At 35.1% G+C, this 23,059-nt stretch overlaps 2 protein-coding genes across 3 annotated transcripts; one reads left to right on the forward strand and one right to left on the reverse strand.

Annotated features, from left to right (window-relative positions):
• Positions 1 to 579: 579 nt before the first annotated feature.
• On the forward strand, positions 580 to 9,995 carry LOC111987381 (serine/threonine-protein phosphatase PP2A-2 catalytic subunit). 2 transcript variants are annotated; one of them, XM_024019095.2, is made up of 12 exons: positions 580 to 709; positions 826 to 922; positions 2,888 to 2,944; positions 4,291 to 4,374; positions 5,959 to 6,030; positions 6,791 to 6,862; positions 7,179 to 7,219; positions 7,909 to 7,975; positions 8,835 to 9,026; positions 9,112 to 9,201; positions 9,278 to 9,385; positions 9,549 to 9,995. In XM_024019095.2, the coding sequence occupies exons 2-12, from the start codon at positions 836 to 838 to the stop codon at positions 9,612 to 9,614; spliced, it is 936 nt and encodes a 311-aa protein (XP_023874863.1). In that variant the 5' UTR covers positions 580 to 709; positions 826 to 835; the 3' UTR covers positions 9,615 to 9,995. The 2 variants fall into 2 exon arrangements, with proteins under 2 accessions (XP_023874863.1, XP_023874862.1); XM_024019094.2 differs by having other exon boundaries at positions 581 to 732.
• Positions 9,996 to 12,577: 2,582 nt separating this feature from the next.
• LOC112023377 (rust resistance kinase Lr10-like) lies at positions 12,578 to 15,763 on the reverse strand. The gene is made up of 3 exons (XM_024055987.2): positions 14,925 to 15,763; positions 14,342 to 14,362; positions 12,578 to 13,937 (listed from the first exon to the last, which is right to left on the reverse strand). The coding sequence occupies exons 1-3, from the start codon at positions 15,697 to 15,699 to the stop codon at positions 12,820 to 12,822; spliced, it is 1,914 nt and encodes a 637-aa protein (XP_023911755.1). The 5' UTR covers positions 15,700 to 15,763; the 3' UTR covers positions 12,578 to 12,819.
• Between the last annotated feature and the right edge of the window lie 7,296 nt (positions 15,764 to 23,059).

Raw genomic sequence — 23,059 nt, forward strand, 5'->3', positions numbered from 1 at the left:
TATTTAAAATTTTAAATAAAATGACACTAGGTATACCATTAAATTTGTGCATAATTTGATATAAAACAATTTACAAAAACCAAAAAAAAAAGATTTTTTTCCCCAAATTCTTTTATAGTGCATGAAAAAAAAAAATCCATTCCATTAGTATCTTCATATTTGTTATCATATTCACTTTATAAAATCTCAGTCTAAAAAACTATAAGAATAAAATTCAATCCCAAGGTCTATCATTATAGAAAAAAAAAAATGGTCTTACCGTCTTTAGTATTTGGACAAAGTCAGTTGATCGGTTGCACGAGCATCACAGTCCCTAAAGATCATCAACCATTCATTCACATCCACAAAATCTTAAAAACCCAAGACAAACAGACAAACTTTTTCTTTTCCCTACCCACGCGCCATTGCTGACCGCCCAAACCTCTTACCCAATAAAAACCCGCCACAAAAGCACCGACCACTCTCCCTATTCGCCCAAATAAATCCACGCGCCAATTCCGCGAGTTCAATATTTCAACGATTAAAAAAAAAAAATTTAAAATCCCCCAAACTCCAAAAACCAAAAATTTCCAAAAAGAAAGAGAGCCAAACGAAGCGCTCCGAAAGACACAAAAAAAAAAGTAGTGCCTCTCTCTCTCTCTCGCTCTCGCTCTCTAGGGCGTCGTTTTCTCTCTCTAGATATTTCTGGAAGAAGAAGAAGAAGGAGGAGGTGAAGGCCTCGGGAAAGCTAGGGTTTGTTTTTTGTTTTTGGGGGGGAATTTCTAGGGTTTTGATTCGGAGGGATCTTTGATCTGTGAAACGCTGCGTTTTTTTTTTTTTTTGAAGAACGAAAGCTATGGAATCGGTCCCTTCGAACACGCATGGAGGCCTCGACGAGCAGATTTCGCAGCTCATGCAGTGCAAGCCCTTGTCCGAACAAGAGGTTCTTCTTCTTCTTCTTATTCTTATTCATTATCCTGATTTTTTTTGAAATTTTTTTGGTTTTTTTGTTTGTTTGATTGGTTTGTGTTTCGTTTCTCGAGAAATGGCGGATCGGGTTTGATTCGTTAGGGTTTGCTTCGAGTTAGATCGAGGAGTTTTGAGAATTTGTAGGATTGTGTGGGTGATATCGCTGGTGTGTTCGTGATCTGTGAGATTAGCTGGATTAGGGTTTTTTAAAAATTGTTGGGGGTCGATTTCGTGGTTGGATTTTGGGAAATCTTGTGGTTTTATGGGTAATTGAATCAGATCCATTGGAGGTGTGGTTGGGCACCGCATTTGAATTGAACTTGATGGGGTTGGTTTTCTTATTTGGTATGATTTCTTTGAGATTATAAGACTCTGAAATTGAGGATGAGAAAGGATATGAAAAGTAGTTTCTTTTAATATACTGCATATTTGGGTTATCGCAATGTTGGTCTTTACTTGGCTCAAGGTGGGTGTGAGAGGAGTGCAAGGGATTTGGAAGCTAATAATACTAAGAGATAGTTCAATTTCATTCTTTAATGAATGGTGGGGGTGGTAGTGATTCTACAGGAGAGAAGTGGGAGGACAAGCTCCTTTACTAACTTCACTTCAATTGGTGGTTTACGCTCCATGTTTCTATATTGACATATTGCAAAATTTTCTTTTTGAAGAGGTCTGTGTGCACCATTGACTATCATTATGATAATGAAGTCTAGGCTTATGTTGTCTAAAGTTGGGTCTATAATCTACATTACCCTTTTGATGAGAAATTTAGTTACATTTGATGTGGGTTATATTATGTACATAGAAAAAGAGTCGGTAGTTAAAGCATTGCATTTATCAAGTCGATTTTCTTTGGCATTTGAATACCTTGGAAGTTACTTTAAAAAAAATGCTTTTTTGGGTAAAGAACATTCAGAATGTCGGCTTCAGTTCATGGTAGTCCACTGCCATAACTTTTATCTGAACGCTATCAAAGCCATCTATCTTGTTCAGTTACTGCTTATGTAAATATCACTTGCTGTGCATATCCTAACTCCACAAGATCTAACTTTTTTGATAACATCATCAAAGATGTAGAGGTTGTAGAAAGTACAGACAGTTATCTCTTTAGTTTCTGGACTGTTCTCTAAATTAAATGGTCTTGGTCACATTTTAAGCATTGCTTGAAGTTAAGTTCTGTGATATTTTGGGTGAGGAAACATTATTGTTAGCTGTAAGTTCTGTGATATTTTGCCTAGAGGCTTGTAGCTCAGCTGACACCTCTTGGTGTTTCTAATAAAGATGCCCAAGGTTCAAGTACAGGGTTCGAATCCCCCCTCCCCTATTTTAATTTTCGACTTAGAAAAACAAAAAAAAGGCTGAAATTAATCAACAATTAATGTAACTCTTAATTTATTATAAGTCATGAGCCTTGTAGCTCAACTAACACCTCCTGATGTTTCCAACGAACACGTTCAGGGTTAAAATCCCCCCTTCCCCAACCGTTGAATTATAAAGAAAAAAGTCACATTTGAAGGAAGGAGCCATTTTAGGTTGCAATTAGTGTTTCAGCTTTAGTTAGATGGGTTGTTGTTTCAGCCAATGAGCTCTAGCTCAACTGGCACCTCCTCCCCTTGTAAGTGTTAGGTGGGGGATAAGATCGTGAAGTCAAGACCCACTGCGTGTGTGTAACTTACCAAGCAAAAAAAAAAGTTGGGTTTTTGTTTCTCTTATTAATGTTATTATTTTACAAAATTTTAAGCTTGCATCTTCAATTCCAGTGCTTCAGTCTGATGTTTGCAACATTTGTCTATATAACTTTGCTAATTTATTCTCCTTTTGTTTTCTGGGTTTGCGACTGCCTTACAATTGTGATGTCTGGAATTTTCTGAGTGAATGTGTTTCTTTCCTTTGATGATCAAAATCAATTTATCAATAATGGATGTTATATTTGGTGTAGGTAAGGGTGCTGTGTGATAAGGCTAAGGAGATATTAATGGAAGAAAGCAATGTCCAGGTGTGTCTTTTTATCTATTCTTTTGTGCTAATGTCATATTTATCTCTCCCTCTCTCTCTCTCTCTCTCACACACACACACACTCACACGCTAATACATGTGTTTTTATGTATTCACTTGCTGATGAGGATTTTCATGTATTGGCTTGATCTTGTGACTGGTGTCACATATGTTTAAACTTGTTTGTACTGTTCGCCCCATCTAAAGTAACAATAATCTTTGTGGTTGAGGTATTTAAGATTCAGAGATGCACTTAGGCTGGTGAGGATTGATAAAATCATTTGAACAGCTTCCATTAGTTTCTTTGAGTGCGTTGTGGCTAATTAATAAGTTAGGAGTTACCTTTTTCTAGTCACGATGTTTGGAGTTAGGGATTCCATTCTCTCAGTGTTTCCCTTGTCTTTCCTGGGGCAATCTGTTTTTGCTACATCGATAATTTCTTGGTGTTTTAACTTGGGTGGCTGAGATTAATATCTGATTTTTTTTTTTTTTTTTTATGGCTTATTTTTTTCCCTTTCTATATAAGAGAATCTATTTGTAGCTTTCAGATAAATGAAACTTGTACTCTGGAGGTTCTTCACAGCATGATTAAAATCTTTTGATTGATAAATTGCATTAGTATCTACATTTTCTTCTGCAGAACGTTTTGTGAGTTAAACATCTGAAAAAAGGTAAAACCTGTTTGATGAGTTAGGTTGTAGGTAAGGTTTGTTGCTATTCCTACCTACTGTTTTTTTCCTCCTTGTATGAAATCTATTTAACTTACTCAGCTGGTGGTTTCTAAGCCATCTCTGGTGATTAACCAACAATTTTAGCTAAGGTCCAAAATATGGAAGAAAGAGGTGTTTTCCCAAAAGAGAAATCCCAAATGGCATCAGCAAGAAAAAAATATTTCAATTGTTTCTTATGACATACATATAATTTCTATATTATACTGGGTCACCGTTTTATCTTATTTTGCAAACTATGGTGGTTAAACCAATTGGGATGGGCCATTATCATTGCTGAGGTATATTTTGGATGTAGAATCAACTTTTATATCTCCTATCAAAAAAAGAATCAGCTTGTATATTACGTTGCATGATTCGAGTTTTACATTATCTTTTCAGTGGGTTTTTGCTCCTGTTTTGCATTCATGCTTTGCCTCTTTTAGCTTATGTTGATTTTAAAACCCAAGGGTAGCACAATCTGGTAGGGACCATTTCTCATAAAGTGGGGGTTACTTGTTTGAATATCCCCTTCTCTCCCCCCTTGGGACCCAAATCTCACCTATTTTAAAAACAAGCTTACATTGATTTAGTAGAGTGGCAAGTTTTGACTAATCTTTTTTGTACTTTTGCATTGCAGCCTGTTAAAAGTCCTGTTACAATATGCGGCGATATTCACGGGCAGTTCCATGATCTTGCAGAGCTTTTTCGCATTGGGGGGAAGGTAGTTGTCTGACCAAGGTTTCCAACATTTTTTTCATGTTATGTTTGTTTGAAGGCTGATTAGTTACAGCTTGAGATTTATGAACTAATGGGAGTTGTGATTGAACTTCCTTTCCGAATTGAAATTCTCTAATATATTGCTGTAATTATGTATTATAATTTTTTTCCATTGAAGTGTGAATGAGGTTTCATGCATTTTGGAGAAGCAAACCAAGAAGTGTAGAGCGTGGCTTATGATGCTGATCGTAATTTTATTGATAAAATTTAAATGCAACATCATAGCATGTAAAAGAAATCAGAATCTATGGCTCAATTATTGGAGGACATTTACATTACGAAGACAGGCATGGGGAGGTAGATAAGTTGGATGGATCTTTCAGAAACTCAAGGCTTCCAAGTGGGGCTATTACAATGCATTGGGGAGGGATTTTTTTTCCCTGGGCAGAGCATTTGTAAAGTTTTGTGTACCATCAAGGATGGCTTTTTCTTGTGGTGTGTACCTTTGGGGATGACCTTGACTACAGATAATGTAAGGAAGCGAGGGTTAATCATTATGGATCAGTTCCTTATGTCCTAGAGCCATGGAGAAAATGTAGCTCATACTTTCCTGCATCGTGCAGTGGCTCGAGAAATGTGGTCTTTGGTTTTCTACTTGTTTGGTTTCTTGGGTGATGCCTTATTTTGTGTTGGAATTGTTATCTTGTTTGAAGAGACGATTTGGCAAAAGAAGAAATGGGAAGATTTCTTTTTCGAGTAAAAGCAATGAGGAGATTTGGAAAGTTGTTCCTTTATGTTTATTGTGGTACCTCTGGAGACAATGAAAGGCTTGATTATTTGAGGGGAAAGAGTTGCACAAGTTGAAAGTGTAGTTCTGATTTTTTGAAGACTATATGAATAGACTTAGACTTAGACTTTTTATTTTTTATTTTTCTAATGTGGACTTTCTACAGTTCCTTGATATGGTTTTTGTTAATCCTTATTGTATTTAAAGTTAATTTTTCTTTTTATTTTTGTTTTGGATTTTCCTTTATATACTTCCTGTGTATTAGGGTTGCGCTCCTTTTGCACTCTTTCTTTTAATGGATTTTTACTACTTATCAAAAAAGCATGTAAAAGAAAATGAGAAGGATAACATCATTAAAGGAAACATAGTAAAGCTTGAGCGTAGAAAACATTAGCCTATGTCAACGTCTCCTTTGTCAATTAAGTTTCTAGCTATGCAAGTACTGATGTCGCAAACAAGTGGGATGAGATTGTATTAATAAGAAGTTTGTAGTTGGTGAGTGCATATATTGTATGAGTGGTTAACTTTACACAAATAAGGCACTGATTATTTTATTCTCACACGGAAATTTTGCTAGCCACTTTTGTCTCTAATTGGGACTGTAAAATGGGACAAATTCATCTGAATCTGCTTTCGTTAAATTTTGTGTTTGATTCAATTAAATTATCCCCAGTGGGATACATGAACTGATTTTGCTTCTTGTAATGACTTTAGTTCCTGCCTTGTCTTTGCTTGGATGTGATGATCACTTAACAATCACAACTTCAGTATTAATTTCTGGTTGCATATTTTTGTTGGTAGTGTCCAGATACAAATTACTTGTTCATGGGAGACTATGTTGACCGTGGCTACTATTCAGTTGAAACTGTAACTGTAAGTATGAGTTAATAGCTTTTATATTTTAACTTTGTAAGTTCTGTTTTGAAGGTTTGTCTACTTAAATTTTTTTCTTTTTTGAGGAAATATAATTTTTAATCTTTTACCAACAAATAAGTCATCTGGGATTCTTTGGATGAGAATGTTTCAGTTAAACCCAGGTTTTTATTTATTTATTGTTTTGTCTTTTATCCAAACAAGCGGCACTGTAAATCCATTCTATGTGAAACATTCAAAATCTTCAACTTGGAGTTGAATGTAAGTTGAGGACTAGATATTTGGTTCACTTAATGGTTGTAATTTTATTCATGTACAAGACTTGATCTTCCTAGGAAGACCTCAAGATTGGTCCATTTTGAGTCATTTGCTCCTTCACTGAGAATGTGTGGTTGCATGTCATTGAAACGATAATTATTTCTTGTTTTGTCTGTCGTTTGTTGGGTTGCATAGTTGGGGGGTTTTCAACTAATGATAACTTGTATTGTGAGCTTTTGTTGAATGTACCATCCAGTTCTATGCAATACATGGGGGTCACATTTGATAACTACATTAAAATCTAGATTAATTATATATTTTTGTGCCTGTGGGTACTACAGAACATATCAAAAGATGATTAGTTGTGGGTTCCAACTGATGACACTATTACAATTGATGTTCCTTCGTGCACTTGATTTATGTTTTTAAAGTGTTTATTCAACTTGCTTCAAGACATTTGTTTGTTTTAACTACTTTTGTATGGATTTACTCCTTTGTTCAGCTCCTGGTGGCCTTGAAAGTGCGTTATTCTCAACGGATTACTATACTGAGAGGAAATCATGAAAGCCGTCAGGTATAATCTTGATTTATGGTCTCATGATTTACTGTTTATTCTTATTTAACAATGGTGTAATGTTTTCCTTTTCTATTCTGATAATAATATAATTGTAAATATCATTGTAGTAGTAGGAGCTGGTCATAGAGCTATTGTTTTACTATAATTAAGAGGTTCATTTTTGGGTGCCAATGTTCCATCTGTTTTGTGATATAGGTTGTAAGGTGTTGTTCAATTTTTGCTCTTCCATGATTCTTCTCTTTCATGGATTCCGTATATTATTTGTTTGCATGGATATGTTATGCTTATTATGGTTTTATGTTTCCCATTGCAGATTACTCAAGTTTATGGGTTCTATGATGAGTGCCTTCGGAAGTGAGTTTCTTAGCATCCTTGTTTCGCTGGAATTCAGTTTTAAACTACTATTGTAATTGATTATATCTTTACATGTGACTTCAATTTAAAACTCTAGCTCTAAATTCTCTTCCCTTAGAACCTCTTTATTTTTATTGATTTTCTTTTCTTTTGGTGTTAGTGATTTTGCTCTAATTTAATTTGTAATTAGATAAGCATAACTTTATTGATGTTACCACAATGCCCAGTTGGAAGGGTTTTTTTGGGCTATAAATGACCCATGTTACAGGGACACTGCCAAATTGAAATTTAATACAAGAAAAATGGCACTGTATGCTTACATACCCATCGATGCCACATTAAACAATGTAATGTGAGATTTCTAGTACTTCTCAGGTGTATGTGATGCATAGCAGGTGCATCTGAGTTGTGTCAAATGACTGACATGTGGGCCAACATGTTTGAAACTATGGAAAATGACTGACAAATGCATCATGTATTGTTGACTACTACTAGTTTGTGGAGAGTATTTTGTTTTGGAAACTATATTAGATGTAATGTTACTTATCCCAAAAAATAAAACGTTACCTTTAAGATGGGCTGCTAGTCTCTTACATGTACATAATACTCCCACCCCCTCTTCTTATTTTTGGTTCATTAACGTCATTTCTGGTATTCTGTAGTGTAATTTGGTCTTGGTTTATTTTCAGGTATGGTAATGCCAATGTGTGGAAGATCTTTACAGATTTATTTGACTATTTTCCACTGACAGCATTGGTTAGTGTTATTTATTGCCATTTCTATGATGCTTTAAATGCTTGTTGTAGGGTAATGATGTCCTGCATCTTTTTCGTCCTAATTTGTTGTGTACGCTGCCACTGCCAGCCGTCTTCTTGTACATAAGGGAGAACAACCTAGAACAATTATATGTAGCTGATCTTAAATAGATATGATGTGGCCAATGAGCTTTAGCTCAACTGGCACCTCCTCCCCTTGCAAGTACTAGGTGAGGGTGAGGTTGTGGGTTCAAGACACATTGGGTGGATAACTTACCAATAAAAAAAAACCCCATGATGGGGTGTTGATCCAGATGATGAATAACTGCTTTTGGGAAGGATTCATGCAAAATATTACTTTAGAAATTTTTTGAAAAATTGATAGCTGGTTTCTTGCGACCGCATTGTCACCAAAATGATAACACTGGTTGATCACCTGCATGTCTAATTGTGTTGCTATTTGTGCACTTCCCCTTTTAGTAATGTTGTGTTAAGGCATCATTACAAACTGTTGTTTTTGAAGTTGCCATGCAAAAGAGCATTGGATCACATGACCAACTTGCTTCTGAAGAGCATAGATTGCAGAAATTCTGGTGGATTCGTTTTATGCTTATGAGTCTACAAATTTTTTGTTTGAGCCTATTGCTTCTTATAATACTGAACTATCTATTAATGTTGTGCGTCTGCATCTGATTGACCTGTAGTTTACATGTGTCTTTCAGTTTTTGATTATCTTTGTTCAGAAATCAATAGTAATTATATACATTGCAGTAAATTATAATTGATACTGTTTGTAGGTACTGCTTTGTTATGATGTTACTATGTTCATATGTTAACCTTTTCTTCCCCCTCTTTTGAAGGTTGAATCTGAAATATTTTGTCTGCATGGTGGATTGTCCCCTTCCATTGAAACCCTTGATAACATTCGTAACTTTGACCGTGTTCAAGAAGTTCCTCATGAGGGGCCCATGTGTGATCTTTTATGGTCTGACCCAGATGATCGCTGTGGTTGGGGTATCTCACCCAGGGGTGCTGGATACACCTTTGGCCAGGTGATTTATTTTGTGTTTTTCATTAAATCCATCTTTTCCATTTAATGCCAAGCTTTGTTTATCTGTTTGCTTGTACTTTTTACAGGACATATCCGAGCAGTTTAACCATACTAATAACTTAAAGCTGATTGCTAGAGCTCATCAGCTGGTTATGGAAGGATATAACTGGGGTCACGTAAGTACTTAGCCTTATTTTGAGGCTTTGTTAGGGATGGTCAGTTTGTGTAGCTAACGTTCATTCCCTGTGACAGGAACAAAAAGTGGTGACGATTTTCAGTGCACCGAATTATTGTTATCGCTGTGGGAACATGGCATCCATCCTGGAAGTTGATGACTGCAAGGCCCACACATTCATTCAGGTTGCTGCTCCCTCATTATTCATACACACCCACACACGAACACTCTGCTGCCCTTGGACCACCATTATGGCAATATGATATCACAAGTGACAGTATACACATGTTAAAATTCAGTTGCACATATACACATAACAGACCTTGAGAACTTCTATGTTGGGTGCAGTTTGAGCCTGCTCCAAGGAGGGGAGAGCCAGATGTAACCCGGAGAACACCCGATTACTTCCTATGATGCTGCTGTCAATTAGTTGCTGAATTTACAGCAGCTAGTGCTTACTAGCTGGTTTACGTGTTGAGGGCTTCTATTCAAATTTTAAAGTGTATGACTTTGCTATAGTGGTGGTTGGGTGGTGAAAAGCATGTAAACTGGGCAGGGGGAACTTTGATTACTTATGCTTTCAGTTCTCAGAGAGGAAGCAGCAGATCTGGCAACGATGTAGCAGCTTATGTACCATTTCCTGCGAATGATATGGCATCTTTTATTTCTTAGCACTGATTTCCCTTTTTTTTTTGTCCTCTTTTCTGTAGGATGGTGGCTTTTGGTTGGGGGTCTGTAGAGGAATGATGAGTAAACTTTTCTTATAATGGGTGCTTTTATAATTTTTTGATGTTAGTCTGAATTAGTTTTTACTTTTATTATTATTATTATTCATTTTGGTGCCACGGAAAAATGTCATTGGTGAAGATCTGACAGCAATTGTGAATTTAATTGCTTCTGATGGTTTTGTATGTCTAAGCTTCTTTATAAATTCAAGTCATGAAAATATAGAAATGGAATTTAAGCACAACTATTGAAAGATACCCCCCNTGAGCATATCATATTTATTATGTATCCATTCCTACCGTTAAATTATATATGCGCACACATAATAATAGATCTATCATCACCAATCTACTTTTTTATTGAGTTGTCTTGATGCATTGATTCGAGTGACAATGCCTTAGTTTATTTTTATTTATTTTTCTGGTTGACAGTGGTTATTGTGAGTTAGAGGGGATTATTATTATTATTATTATTTTTTTTTAATATAAGAGAAATTTTACTATAACTTAATTTAAGTATATGTGTGTGAAGTTATTTGTTGGAGACTTGAACTCCGATCTTTGCTCATGTACTCTACAAACACTTATACTTGTGGAGTTAGAGAGGATTTGAACTTTAAATATTTTCGTTGAAAACATTAGGAGTTGTCAATTGAACTACTTAGTTCTTGATAGGTGACAACTACTTGGCACTTATTGGAGTGTTGTAAACAACTGACCAAAAATTCAATTTAATGGCATTCATTTTGGTGCCACGGAAAAATGTCATTGGTGAAGATCTGACAGCAATTGTGAATTTAATTGCTTCTGATGGTTTTGTATGTCTAAGCTTCTTTATAAATTCAAGTCATGAAAATATAGAGAATGGAATTTAAGCACCAACTATTGAAAGATACCCCCCCCTTTTTTTTTTTTTTTTTTTTTTTAACTAAAATTTTGGGTATCTGATATATTATCTCCTCCTGGTTTAGCCATTTTTTTTATTTACAGGAGTAATTTTAGGACCATATCCTTTTCTACAACTATCTTATATGATAGATTGTAACTTGCTAATTGTCACTTTCACATGAACCTATAATTTTTTCTCCACTTATCACAATCTATCACATTAAAGTTGTGGTAAGGTTGTGACACAAAAGAGTGTGGCCTTAAGTTCTTATTTTTATTTTTAATTTTATTTTTGGTTTATTCTCTTTATATATCCAATGCTATTTCACATATATCCATTATAATTATTCAATTGAAGGAATGAGAAAAAAAAAAAAAACTTTGGAGGAATATTATTATAGAATAAAAGTTGATATAGAATGTGTCTTTCTTATTTTCCATAATTTTAAAACAAAATACACATTCCAAATACTCATAGTCAATCACATCATTTACAAAATCCACGAATCCACAATGTCCGATCTTAACATAAAAATCATAATTGTTGTTGCCACTCAATATAAAATGCAAGCTCCCTTTCTTTGGTTCTAGCCAACTCATACGGGTTAAGATTAGATGAAATAACAATGTTAGAATTAGGTAGGTGTCATCGAAAGATTGAAGGTATATGACATTGTTTTTGGTCAATGTGTATTTGATATAGGATGACATAAAGGGATATGTGTAGGTATATATATAAAGGGGTAGAAGTGCAAGAAGTAAAAATAGTGAATTAAAATGCAAAGAGTTTTTTGTGTATGTATGATGGATGAAAAGTCTTGAAATATTGAACAAAAAAATACAAAGAATATTTATTTTTTAATTAGAAAAGTCTTGAAATATTGAACCAAATGAAACAAAAAATCAATATTTATTTTATTCTTATTTTTAATGTGACACTTGATAATATTTCAATTATCATTGCATAGAATATGCCACTTGGCAAAACCTCATGCACTCTCACATAATGTCTCTGCTTTTATATATATATATATGTTGATTGAGAATGTAATTCTTTATATATTGAATTGAATGATGCTTTTTAGAGGAGTATATATAGTGAGGCTAGAGAGACATATAAGAGCATTCATATCAGTCTCTGTATGAGTGTATATAATAAAAAAAATGCTCAAATTTACACATTTTTGTTCAAAAACAGCCCACATCAGTTTGTTTAAAATCTTGCAAAATCTTCTAAAATTATCCACGAGCTACAGTACCCGTGTAAGGCAGAGTCATGCTACAGTACCAGGGAGAGAAAAAAAACTATTAAAAAATGATTTACACGGGCACTGTAGCATGTGTATATCATTTTTTAATAGTTTTTTTTTCTCTCCCTGGTACTGTAGCATGACTCTGCTTGACATTGTAGCATTGGGTTAAAGAAATGAATATTTTATTTGAATAAATGTGTATAATAGACAAATTGATGTGGGTGTTTTGTAAAAATAGGTGTGTAAAATAGAAAAAGTAAGTTTTAGACTTGTAAAATGGAAAAAATTTTTCCACGAACTGATGTGGATGCTCTAACACTGCACAATGATAGTTCGATTATAGTGGCCCTGAAGGTAGGCTGGGGCCTAGTGAACAGTAACAATTATCTCTGAGTGCCGAAGATTGGTGCAATTTAATATGCCCATGGCTAGTGACGATTTTAGTACAGCTCCATACTTTATCAAGTTGAACCTTAATTTGTTAATTTTGAGTACGAGCAGACATAATTTATAAGTTAAAAAATAAAAAAAAAAAAAAAAAAAAAAAAAAAAAAAAAAAAAAAAAAAAAACAACAACAACAACAGCAGCAGCAGCAGCAGCAACGTACGTTAAGACTTAAAAGAGAGCTATCATAAATCAAGGGAACAATTATTTGTTTCACATAAATATAAAGTATCTTTGTAAATCACTAATTGCTCTCATTTAGTGGAAATGTTAGCTTTCCCATGTAAATCAATAGATTGAAATATCAACTAGTTTTGAGCTAATTGACTTGATTCACCTGATTGAATTGATGAGCTAGTTGAATTTAAGTTGTCTTCGACATCCTTTATTGGCCTCTCTGGTGATGATAATAGGAAAGGCTTGGAAGGCATTTGTAAGCATTCAACTTCTCCTTCAAGCATTTCTACAACTTTGTTCATTGAAGGACGATCACTAGGCTTCATTTGTATACACCATAATGCGACTATGATCATCTTCTTAACAATTTTCTTTTCCTCCTCTGTGGCATCTTCCATTTCTATGTCATTTCCTTCGTTAAATTGGCCATAGACCCAAGTTGGGAAGTAAATTTGGCTTGAATGTTCTGCAAATGCATTTAAGTTCTTTCTTTTACTTGCCGTTTCTAGCAATAACATGCCGAAACTATAAACATCAGCTTTATAAGAGACCCCTCCAATGTTTTTATAGAACAACTCTGGAGCTATATATCCTAGTGTTCCCCTTGCAGCAGTCAAAGACACTATACTATCATCTATTGGATAAAGTTTTGCAAGTCCAAAATCTGACACTTTTGGGGTGAAGTTCTCGTCAAGAAGAATGTTATGGGGCTTGATATCAAAATGCAAAATTTGCATATCACATCCTCGATGCAAATATTCAATTCCACGAGCAACTCCAAGAGAAATATTATATGTTTTCTCAATACTCAATGTGATATTTCCTTCTTGAGAAAATATGTATTTGTCAAGAGAACCATTAGGCATGAATTCGTATATAAGGGCACGCTTTAGTCCCTCAACACAGTAGCCAATAAGTTGCACCACATTCTCGTGGTGAATCCTTCCAATTGTGGCAACTTCGTTGATAAACTCTTGACCGTTTCCTTTGGACTTACCTAACATCTTTATAGCTACCAGATGGCCACTTTGAAGCTTTCCTTTATATACGGAGCCATAACCTCCTTCACCCAATTTGTCCTTGAAACATTTAGTCATCTTTTTAATTTGTGAGTAAGAGTATCTAATTGGCATCAGGTAATTATGGCTTTGCAAAAAATTTTCAACTGCATCACACATTGATAAATGTCTTCTACGCCACTTATATATAAAAAACGCAATCACACACGGACTCCCCAACAAAAATTTTGCTGCAAAATGTAGCCCTGTGCCGGAACATCACAAAAATAATTATAAGAAAACAAATTTGTTCCCATAGTTAAATGCTCTCATCATTTACTTCTATTTTTTGGTTGAAAATATAGTTAACTAACTGCATTCATGAATCATAAAAATCAAGCATAATTTGTGTTGTATATTTCATGTAAATGTCACTTTCACTTCAGACTCAAAGTCTTATGGCCTGTTTGGATTAAGAGGGGAAGGAGGGGGAGTGAAGGAGAATAGAGTAGAATTAGCTGAAAATAGGCTAATTTTGGGCCAACTATATTCTAATCTCCCTTACTCTTCCTCAATCCAAACGGACTATTAATGAATGATCTGATAAAAAAGAATTAAAATAAAGTAGATCAAAGAAAGAGACACAGGTTCATACCTATGATGACAGCCCCTAATACTGGCAAAGAAACTGCAAGATATACAAGAAAGACGAATTATTCTTTTTTACTTAACAAAAATTAAACAATGAAATAAGTGACATAAATAACTTGAAAAGTCCAGGGCATAGTAAATCAGCATTAAGTCATTAACAACTTTTCCTTATTTATTCTTATTAAAAGTATGAGATCAACCGGTTGTCCAAGTAGGCAATTAAGTACATGGTTATTGCTCTACATGCATGTCATCACTAGGCACAACAACTCATTTCTAGATTAGCTGTCTGCTTAGACAAATAGAAACATCACCTTCGAAAATCCACAGGATCAAGTAAAACAATTCTCCTGTTTTGACAAAGAAAAGAATAACATCAACGTTTGGAACCTCAAAATTAAAAATGAAGTCATTATAATGTTAAACTACAATAAATATACATAGCATGTCCGAAAGAAAGAAACGTACAAGAGGAAATTAAAAATCAGCAATAAATGTAAGGTAGTATTTAATTAGAGAATGGCAAGTGTACTATGACCTAAATTTCTCACATAATTTACAAATATCTTTGTGCCATGAAAATTTACCGTAGCACTGAACAAGGTCCGCGTCATCAAGGTAGCAATAATTATAAATAGAGATTTGTGAACAAGGTTCACAAATAACTTGTAGCCATGAGAGCTCAAAACCATATAACAATTCATTGTGGACGTCTGTACAGGAAGTATTAACTGGGTCATCATTTCCTGGCCACGATGTCAGGAACATCTGCTCTACTTTGCACGAGTCCTCCACATCGCTTGCATTCGTTCTACCAACTTTAACGTATCTATACCTCTTCTTGAAATCCTCTCCACTGTCAATATTGCAAGTAGAAGCGTCCAAATAGAGTAGAGAATTCACTGGATTTTCACAGCTCATCAAAACCACACTCCTCGATAGTTTGGTATCCTCTGTCCACTTCGGCAGATACGTGGTATATGCAGAACGATATTGACTGAAATTATGGCGAGTTAAAGAATAACCTGGGAAGGAGAAGTAATTATCCTTCCATATACCCGAGTCCACGACCCGGATTGTGTAGTTATTGTAATTGATTTCCTGTACATGGTATTTTCGAGCAAATAAGTATAACACAGCAGTTCGATTGTTCTCACACGACAGTTCATACCTTGAGTCCCCGCAGATTTCTGGATCGCTCTTCAATCGAAACGGATAGCTTATGTTGTGGATATTGCCACAGGAAGAAGGGGGACAGTAATGATCATTAGCCTCAGCAGCATCACAGCAAGTTTCTTGGACTAGTACAACAGCGATAAGGGCTGTGAGTACTCCCGCAGTGAACGTCAATCCTCTCGTCATTGATACTGGAAAACTTCCACAGCTGTGGATGAAGATAATACGAATTTATTTTTGTGGTCTTGAAAAGTATCATAAGCAGGGGTATGTAGAAAATCTACTAACCCGCCAAACTCGACCCGACTCAACCTGACTCGCTGGGTTGGGTCAGTTTTTAAGGCTTGGTGGGTTGGGTTACAATTTTTTATTTATTTTTTATTTTTACTTTTTTTTTTTTTTATAGCGGGTTGGATTGGGTTTGAGTCATAAAATTACAAACCTGCCAAATCTGACCCGACCTACCCATATTTAATATATATTTAAAATCACAGGAAGAAGGGGGACAGTGATGATCATTAACCTCAGCAGCATCACTGCAAGTTTCTTGGACTAGTATAACAGCGATAAGGGCCGTGAGTACTCCCGCAGTGAACGTCAATCCTCTCGCCATTGATACTGGAAAACTACCACAGCTGTGGATGAAGATAATACGAATTTATTTTTGTAGACTTGAAAGGCATCTTCAGTCTGCTACAAGAAAGTAACAAGTACTTTCCACTGAAAAGTCAAAAAGATGAATATAAGTTAGTGGTAGTGGGAAACTTTCAACATCAATAATTTTGTTTACTTAGTTTAAACCCGCACTAGCACACTTTGCCCTCTTATTTTTGATAGGCCGCACTAGCACACTTTAAAACGCACTAGCAATGGGTCAAAAAGAATATGCTACTTTAAATCGCACAAAAAGTTATTTTATTTATTTTTTAAGTAATATTTAATAATATTAGTTTTATAGCACTGCAAGGCACGTTGGCTAGAAAGATAACAATTAAGGTTAGAAATAAGGTTTATTTATAATTATTTAATTATTAAATTGCTTAGAAATTATACCATTAAATTAAATGTTTCAAAATATTCATATCCATTAAGTCCGTTTGGATAGCACTTATTGTTGTTGAAAGTTGATAAAAACTGATTGTTGCTGAAAACACTGTAGCAAAATAATTTTTAAATGTGTGAATAGTATTGTGGGACCCACTTTTAATATTAAATATTGCGTGAACAGTGCGTGAACAGTGCATGCACAGTACACGCACCATAAATTTTGTCTCCCAAAGTCAACAAGTGCGGCAAAAAAAAAGAAAAAAAAAAAAAAGAAGGAGAAAACGCAAAGCTGAAAACGCGCCGTGACTAACCCCTCTATCCAAACCCATACATTGTCAAATCTATGGGTCATTAGATTATTGTGGGGCCTGTTACCTAAAAAAGGTATAGTAGCCCTCAGAATTGGGCCCAGGGCCCAAAGGCCCGATCCGAGGATACGCGTATGTCCGAGGACAGCCTAAAGAAGTTTTATTCACGTTAAATAGGTGATATGAAAGGTATAAACAGGTGTTATATACGGTGGTATAGCACACGTCCGAGGACGCCAAAGTCCGAGGTGAAGGTAAAAAAAAAAAAAAAAAAAAAAAAGAGAAGACGCAGAACTGGAAACGCGCCGCGCGGAAACGCGCTATCCAAACTGCGTCATTATGTACCTGCTCTTTTTAAACATGAAAGCTTACATAAAGGGAACTTTTCAAATGCTTCATTGATTAGATTTAACCAAAGGTTACTTCATTTAGCCATTTTGTTGTGTCAAGATTTGTGGGAGTTTGAACTTTGAAGTTAAGCTTTTCGAAAGATTTGTAACTTTCACACCAAGAATGATCTCTCATACAATTGTCTGCAACAACTAATTGGTGGTAGTGGAGGTTTGTAATCATTTTAGGTGCAATTATCAGTTTTTTCTTGCACATTTTTTATATATCAAAAGTAAACCTGACTTATAATTAGTCCTTACTTACAAAACTAAAAGAGTTTATTGAAAAAAAATCGCAGTGTGTCCAACTTAGGAGCAAATAAAATTCTATCAAATCAAGATGGCATACCCAAGAAGCAATGTCTGAGTCCGATTCAGTTGTCGCCTCAATCATTACAAAATGAATAAAATTTATTAAAAAAAATGGGCTCTAAGTTTAACTTGATCAATATGTAATACTAACCGTCCTGGCTATGAAATCTAAATAATTGAATCAATATAACTTGGCTATATTCTAATTCTATATTTTCAATCAAATTTATTTTTAATTAATATAAAATAAATTTTTTTCAATATTTTATATTTCAAAAGAAAGTTATTTTCAATGTTTGGTACAAGTGTTTAAATACCTGTTTTAAGTTTTTAAACAATATTACATGTATTTCTATACACTTTTTCACCTATTTATATTTCCAAAAAAACTGAAAACTGTTGTTTAAACACACGTACTAAATGGACTTATTTTCAATTTTTTTTTCCTAAAACAATGTACCATATTTATTTTTGAGAAGCCTATCTTATGCCTATCTATTCTCTCTCGATTCTAACCAAACAAATCAAACAAAAGCATGCACCTCCTCTCTCCTCCAACATTGTTACATCCAAACATCTCTCTTGATTCTAATTGAATAAAAACCATTAACATTGTTACACCCAAACATCTCTCTTGATTCTAACTGAATAAAAACCATTCTTTCTCTCTTCTCCAACGTTGTCAGGGGTGACTTAATGTCTAAGTCAAAGTGGTCATAACTTGGAAAAAAATGTATAAATATACTTGCAAATGGACACACATACACACACATTAAACTAAACTAAACTATTTTGACCGCCTAAAAAAATGTTAAACACCCTGATTTGAGAATCACAAGAATTTAGATTCAATAAAAATAAAAGTAATGTGTTAAGTTGTTAATAATTTTAATTTTAGTCAAATATTGACATCACTTTTTAACCCATCAATAACATATCGTCGCATAAGATTTCTTGTGAAAATGTTGTAGACATAGCATTACTGCAAAAATAATTTTGGTCCTTCAAACATAAACTTTAATCCCTTTTAAAAAAATCTTAAATAACAACAATAAAAATGAGTCCAAATAACAACAAAAATAACCAAAATAAAAATTAGACTAGACCAAACGACAAGTGAGAAAATTATTCAACAAAATGCCTATTCAAAAACAAAAATGATAATAAAAAATCTCTAATCATTCAAATTTGTAATTCGTTTAACCAATCACATTAAAATAATCCTTAATTTTATTTTTCCTAAAAAAAGGTACCAAGAGAAATAATGGGGTCATGTATATGCATTTTTTTTTTTGTGATGTTGATATATTCAAGTTATTTCTTTATTATGTTTTGTATAATTTAAATTTCTTAGTGACCACTCTAAAAAAAATTTCTAGAGCCACAACTTGTTACATCCAAACATCTTTGGTCGGTTCCTCCTTCAATGATTTTCAGTTGAAAACATCAAAACATCAACAATTCCTACTCTCTCCTCCAACTCCAACAATGTTTAGACATCTCACTATCAACCAGAGAAGATAGGGTTCCAAATCTGATCTTGAGTGAATCGCACCTCACCGTCACGATTTGACAGTAAAAATAGTTAAAAAATCTTCGGTTACAAACTTGATTGGATTGATTGTTATATGATCCTGTAGGGATTGGATTTGAGCACTTCTTTTATTGGATGAGTGGACTCAGACCCAACTAGCCCAATACAATAAATTTGTAGAGAGTGTGTCAAAGAGTTAGGTTTTAGTGCATGGACAACAGTTAATATGGTGTTCATGACAATCAAACAGAGATGAATTGAGTTTATCAAAGAAAGTTTGTTCTCAGCACAATCCGAGAAGCTTTGTTCTAGTAAATATTGAATGAGAATGGTTACAGAAGTTCTTGAGATTGTTATAGTGCTATTTCCCCTCATCCCAGCCCCCTCTCTAAGGTGGGTTTCTCCTATTATATAGTCCTCTTTAAATGATCTTGGCCTTCCACTTGTTAATCATCCAAGCCTATACTTGAGTGCTTGTCCCATCAAACATCCTCTCTGGTGTTCTGTGAGTTGCGGTAATAGAGGTAGCACTGTTCAAGGGTCATTTCATCATTAATGCGACCAGTATGTTAGTTGTGGGTATTTAATGTGAAGGTGACAGTTTCTCTTTGAATTGCTCCTTCATTGTGCTCCAATTGCTGACCCATTGTACCTATCCTTTTCCTTGGGATACTCCAGGAGGCTGCCTTTGATGGCATGCCGCTCTTCCCTTCTGTGATCTTGGTTCGCTGAGTATAGGATCATCCTCGACGATGTTTCATGGCACCTTGGACTTGCTTCTTTCATCCTCGGACATTTCTTCCTTCTCGGTGTGGGCCTTGGGCTTAGTATAAAGTGGGCCGCTATTACCAAATTCTTCGACCCCACAATTGATATCAAGTTATTACAATGATTTCACAAATCTTCCTAATGTAGTAGGATATTAAAGCCTCTATTGCAATTTGCAATTGATAATTATAAGTTATTGCAATAATTTACCAATTTTTTGTATTTCACTTTATATGGTCCACCAATTGTGATATGCCATATTTCTAAAAAAAAATTCCATTTAATATTTTGGTTATTTTATAAGGAAAGTAAAGATAATAAATGGCAATTTGTGATTGGTAAAATATGAAGTGGAACACAAAAAGTGGGATAAATGATTTTGTATTCATAACCTAGGACTTGCAAATAGTTTGGCTTAGGGTTGTAAACGTGTCAAGTAAAGTAGTAAAAGTTCAAACATGTTCATTTAATTTTATTTCAAACACAAACTGAGCTCAAGCTCATATCAAAACAAAATTTTATGTTCAAGCTTGGTTCATTTTTTTTTTTTTTTGGAACATTTCCAAACTTCTTCATGAGCTACTTGATTAACTTAATCTCTTCCCATATATAGAAAAATCATAACTAAAAAAAAGAAAAAAGAAAAAAAAAACTTAACATTCTTGCCGAATTCATAATACGCTCCGCTTCTTAAATCCCTACAAACACTATAAATAACCAGTCATTCATAATCAATTAAATTTTTCCCACTAAGCACCACTTAGACTAAGAACTTAGAGAGAAAGGGAAACAAGACCTAGAGAGAGAAAGAGAAGCATGACCTAGAGAGACAATGCTTCAAAGAGCAAAATGCAAGACAAAGGGCAAGGACGATTCAAACCTGAGCAACTTTCAGGTTCGGAAAAAAGTTTTGAAAATTAATTTTGAGCACGCTATTGCTTTTAGAATTAGATTCAAAGAGAAAATAATGAGCTATGTTATTGCTATTTTTTAGATTCAGAGAGAAGCTATTGCTATTATTTTTTTCATTAAGAGTAATTCAATTTAGAAAAATAGATAAATAATAAACAATTTTTTATTTTTTATTTTTATTTTTTTTTGTAAATGTGGCTTAAAAATGGATCAGATTGGATCTGTGGAGTCGAAGAATTTGGCAACCGCGGTCCACTTTATACTAAACCCAAGGCTCATGCCGAGGAGGAAGAAATGTCCGAGGACGAAAGAAGCAAGTCCAAGGTGCCATGAAACATCGCCGAGGACAATCTTGTCCTCAGCGAACCAAGATTATAGAAGGGAAGAACGGCATGCCATCAAAGGCAACCTCCCGGAGCATCCCAAGGAAAAAGATAGGTACAATGGGTCAACCATTGGAGCACAGTGAAGGAGCAATTCAAGGAGAAACTATCACCTACACATTAAATGCCCACAACTAATGTTCTGGCTGCATTAATGAGGAAATGACCCCTGAACAGTGCTACTTCGATTACCGCAACTCATAGAACGCCAGAGAAGGTGTCTGATGAGGGCACTCAAGAATAGGCTTAGATGATCAACAAGTGAAAGGCCAAGATCATTTAAAGAGGACTATATAATAGGAGAAACCCACCATAAAGAGGGGGCTGGGATGAGGGGAAATAGCATTGTAACAATCTCAAGAACTCCTGTAACCATTTTCATTCAATATTTACTAGAACAAAACTCCTCGGATTGTGCCGAGAACAAAATTTCTTTGATAAACTCAGTTCATCTCTGTTTGATTGTCATAAACATCATATTAACTGTTGTCCATGCACTAAAGCCTAGTTCTTTGACCCACTCTCTACAAATTTATTGTATTGGACTAGTTAGGTCTGAGTCCACTCATCCAATAGAAGAAGTGCTCAAATCCACTCCCTACAATTGGCACCGTCTGTGGGGAGAGCTTGTGTGATAGTGAGTGCAACGGTTAGTTAAAATAGGATCAAGCCCCCATTAGCAAGAGTCCTTGGGGAAAGCCATTATGGTGGCCAATTTACTAGGTCCTCGCGAATCTGGTGGCCGAGTTCGCTGGACCTCCATTAGAGGAAGTGGCAGCAACACAAAGCAATTCAAAGGGCTCCGCGACGGGGCTAGTTCTGGAAGGTATATATCTTCTAATCTACTGAAGTGGTTAAACGGAACCTTAGCTATGATGGGTCCTCGGACCTTCTACTTCGGGGGAATTAACACACATTGGCAATTATCTAAGTGTTAGACAGAACCAAGGTCATGCATGGCTCCTCGGTCCACAAACCTATGAGGAAACTAATAACTTTTGACAATTATCAAAGTGTTAGACAGAACTAAGGTCTTGCATGGCTCTTTGGACCACAAAACTATGGGGAAACTAATAACTTTTAACAATTATCTAAGTGTTAGATAGAATCAGGGTCTTGCATGGCTCCTCGGACCACAAACTTATGGGGAAACTAATAACTTTTGGCAATTATCTAAGTGTTAGACAGAACAAAGTCTTGCATGGCTCCTTGGACCACAAACCTATGGAGAAACTAATAACTTTCAGCAACTACCTAAGGGTTGAACAGAATCAGGGTGTTGTACGGATCCTTGGACCATAGCCCTTGAGGAGATTAACTACTTCAAGTATCTATCTTAGTGATGAGCAAAATCTAAAAGGAGTTAGGCTCCTTGGATCGCCTACCATTTCCCCACTCAAAAAAGATATAAACAAATGCAAGTCCATGAGCATTACTTAAGGTATTCCAAGTACGTTCAAAAAAAAAAAGGGGAGGGGCAAACTACATAAATGAGATTACTCCATTATCAAGTAAAGCGTGAGTTGAAATTTGCATTGTGGGCTTAACATTTTTTGTTACCCATTCAATAAAAGAAGAACCTTAGCTATGTCGGGTCCCTCAGACCTCCTACTAAGAAGAACCTTGGGTATGTTGGGTCCCTCGGACCTCCTGCTAAATGTTAAGCAAAGCCTTAGCCATGCTTGACTCCTCGAACCACATGTTTTGGGAAAATTAACTCTATGACATCTCTTTACAAGTGCTTAAATATAACCTAAGGCATGCCTGGATCCTTGGACCAGACGCTTGGGGAAAACCAACACTATGACATCATTATAAATGTTGAATAGAGCCTTAATGCACGATGGTCCCCTCGGATCACTTACTTTAAATCCAATGTTCTTTGATGGTTGC

This window comes from Quercus suber, unplaced genomic scaffold (genome assembly GCF_002906115.3).
Source record: "Quercus suber isolate HL8 unplaced genomic scaffold, Cork oak 2.0 scaffold_85, whole genome shotgun sequence".
Taxonomy (NCBI): Eukaryota; Viridiplantae; Streptophyta; class Magnoliopsida; order Fagales; family Fagaceae; genus Quercus; species Quercus suber.

What these genes read in the sequence shown, in the direction of transcription:
- LOC111987381 (XM_024019095.2), top strand. Translation starts at nt 836, where the DNA reads ATGGAATCGGTCCCTTCGAACACGCATGGAGGCCTCGACGAGCAGATT. An exon ending in AGCCCTTGTCCGAACAAGAG is followed by an intron (nt 923 to 2,887) that starts GTTCTTCTTCTT and finishes TATTTGGTGTAG; the next exon opens with GTAAGGGTGCTGTGTGATAA. An exon ending in TATGATGAGTGCCTTCGGAA is followed by an intron (nt 7,220 to 7,908) that starts GTGAGTTTCTTA and finishes GTTTATTTTCAG; the next exon opens with GTATGGTAATGCCAATGTGT.
- LOC112023377 (XM_024055987.2), bottom strand. Translation starts at nt 15,699, where the DNA reads ATGACGAGAGGATTGACGTTCACTGCGGGAGTACTCACAGCCCTTATC. An exon ending in GGACCTTGTTCAGTGCTACG is followed by an intron (nt 14,363 to 14,924) that starts GTAAATTTTCAT and finishes TTTCTTTGCCAG; the next exon opens with TATTAGGGGCTGTCATCATA. An exon ending in ATTAGGGGCTGTCATCATAG is followed by an intron (nt 13,938 to 14,341) that starts GTATGAACCTGT and finishes TACATTTTGCAG; the next exon opens with CAAAATTTTTGTTGGGGAGT.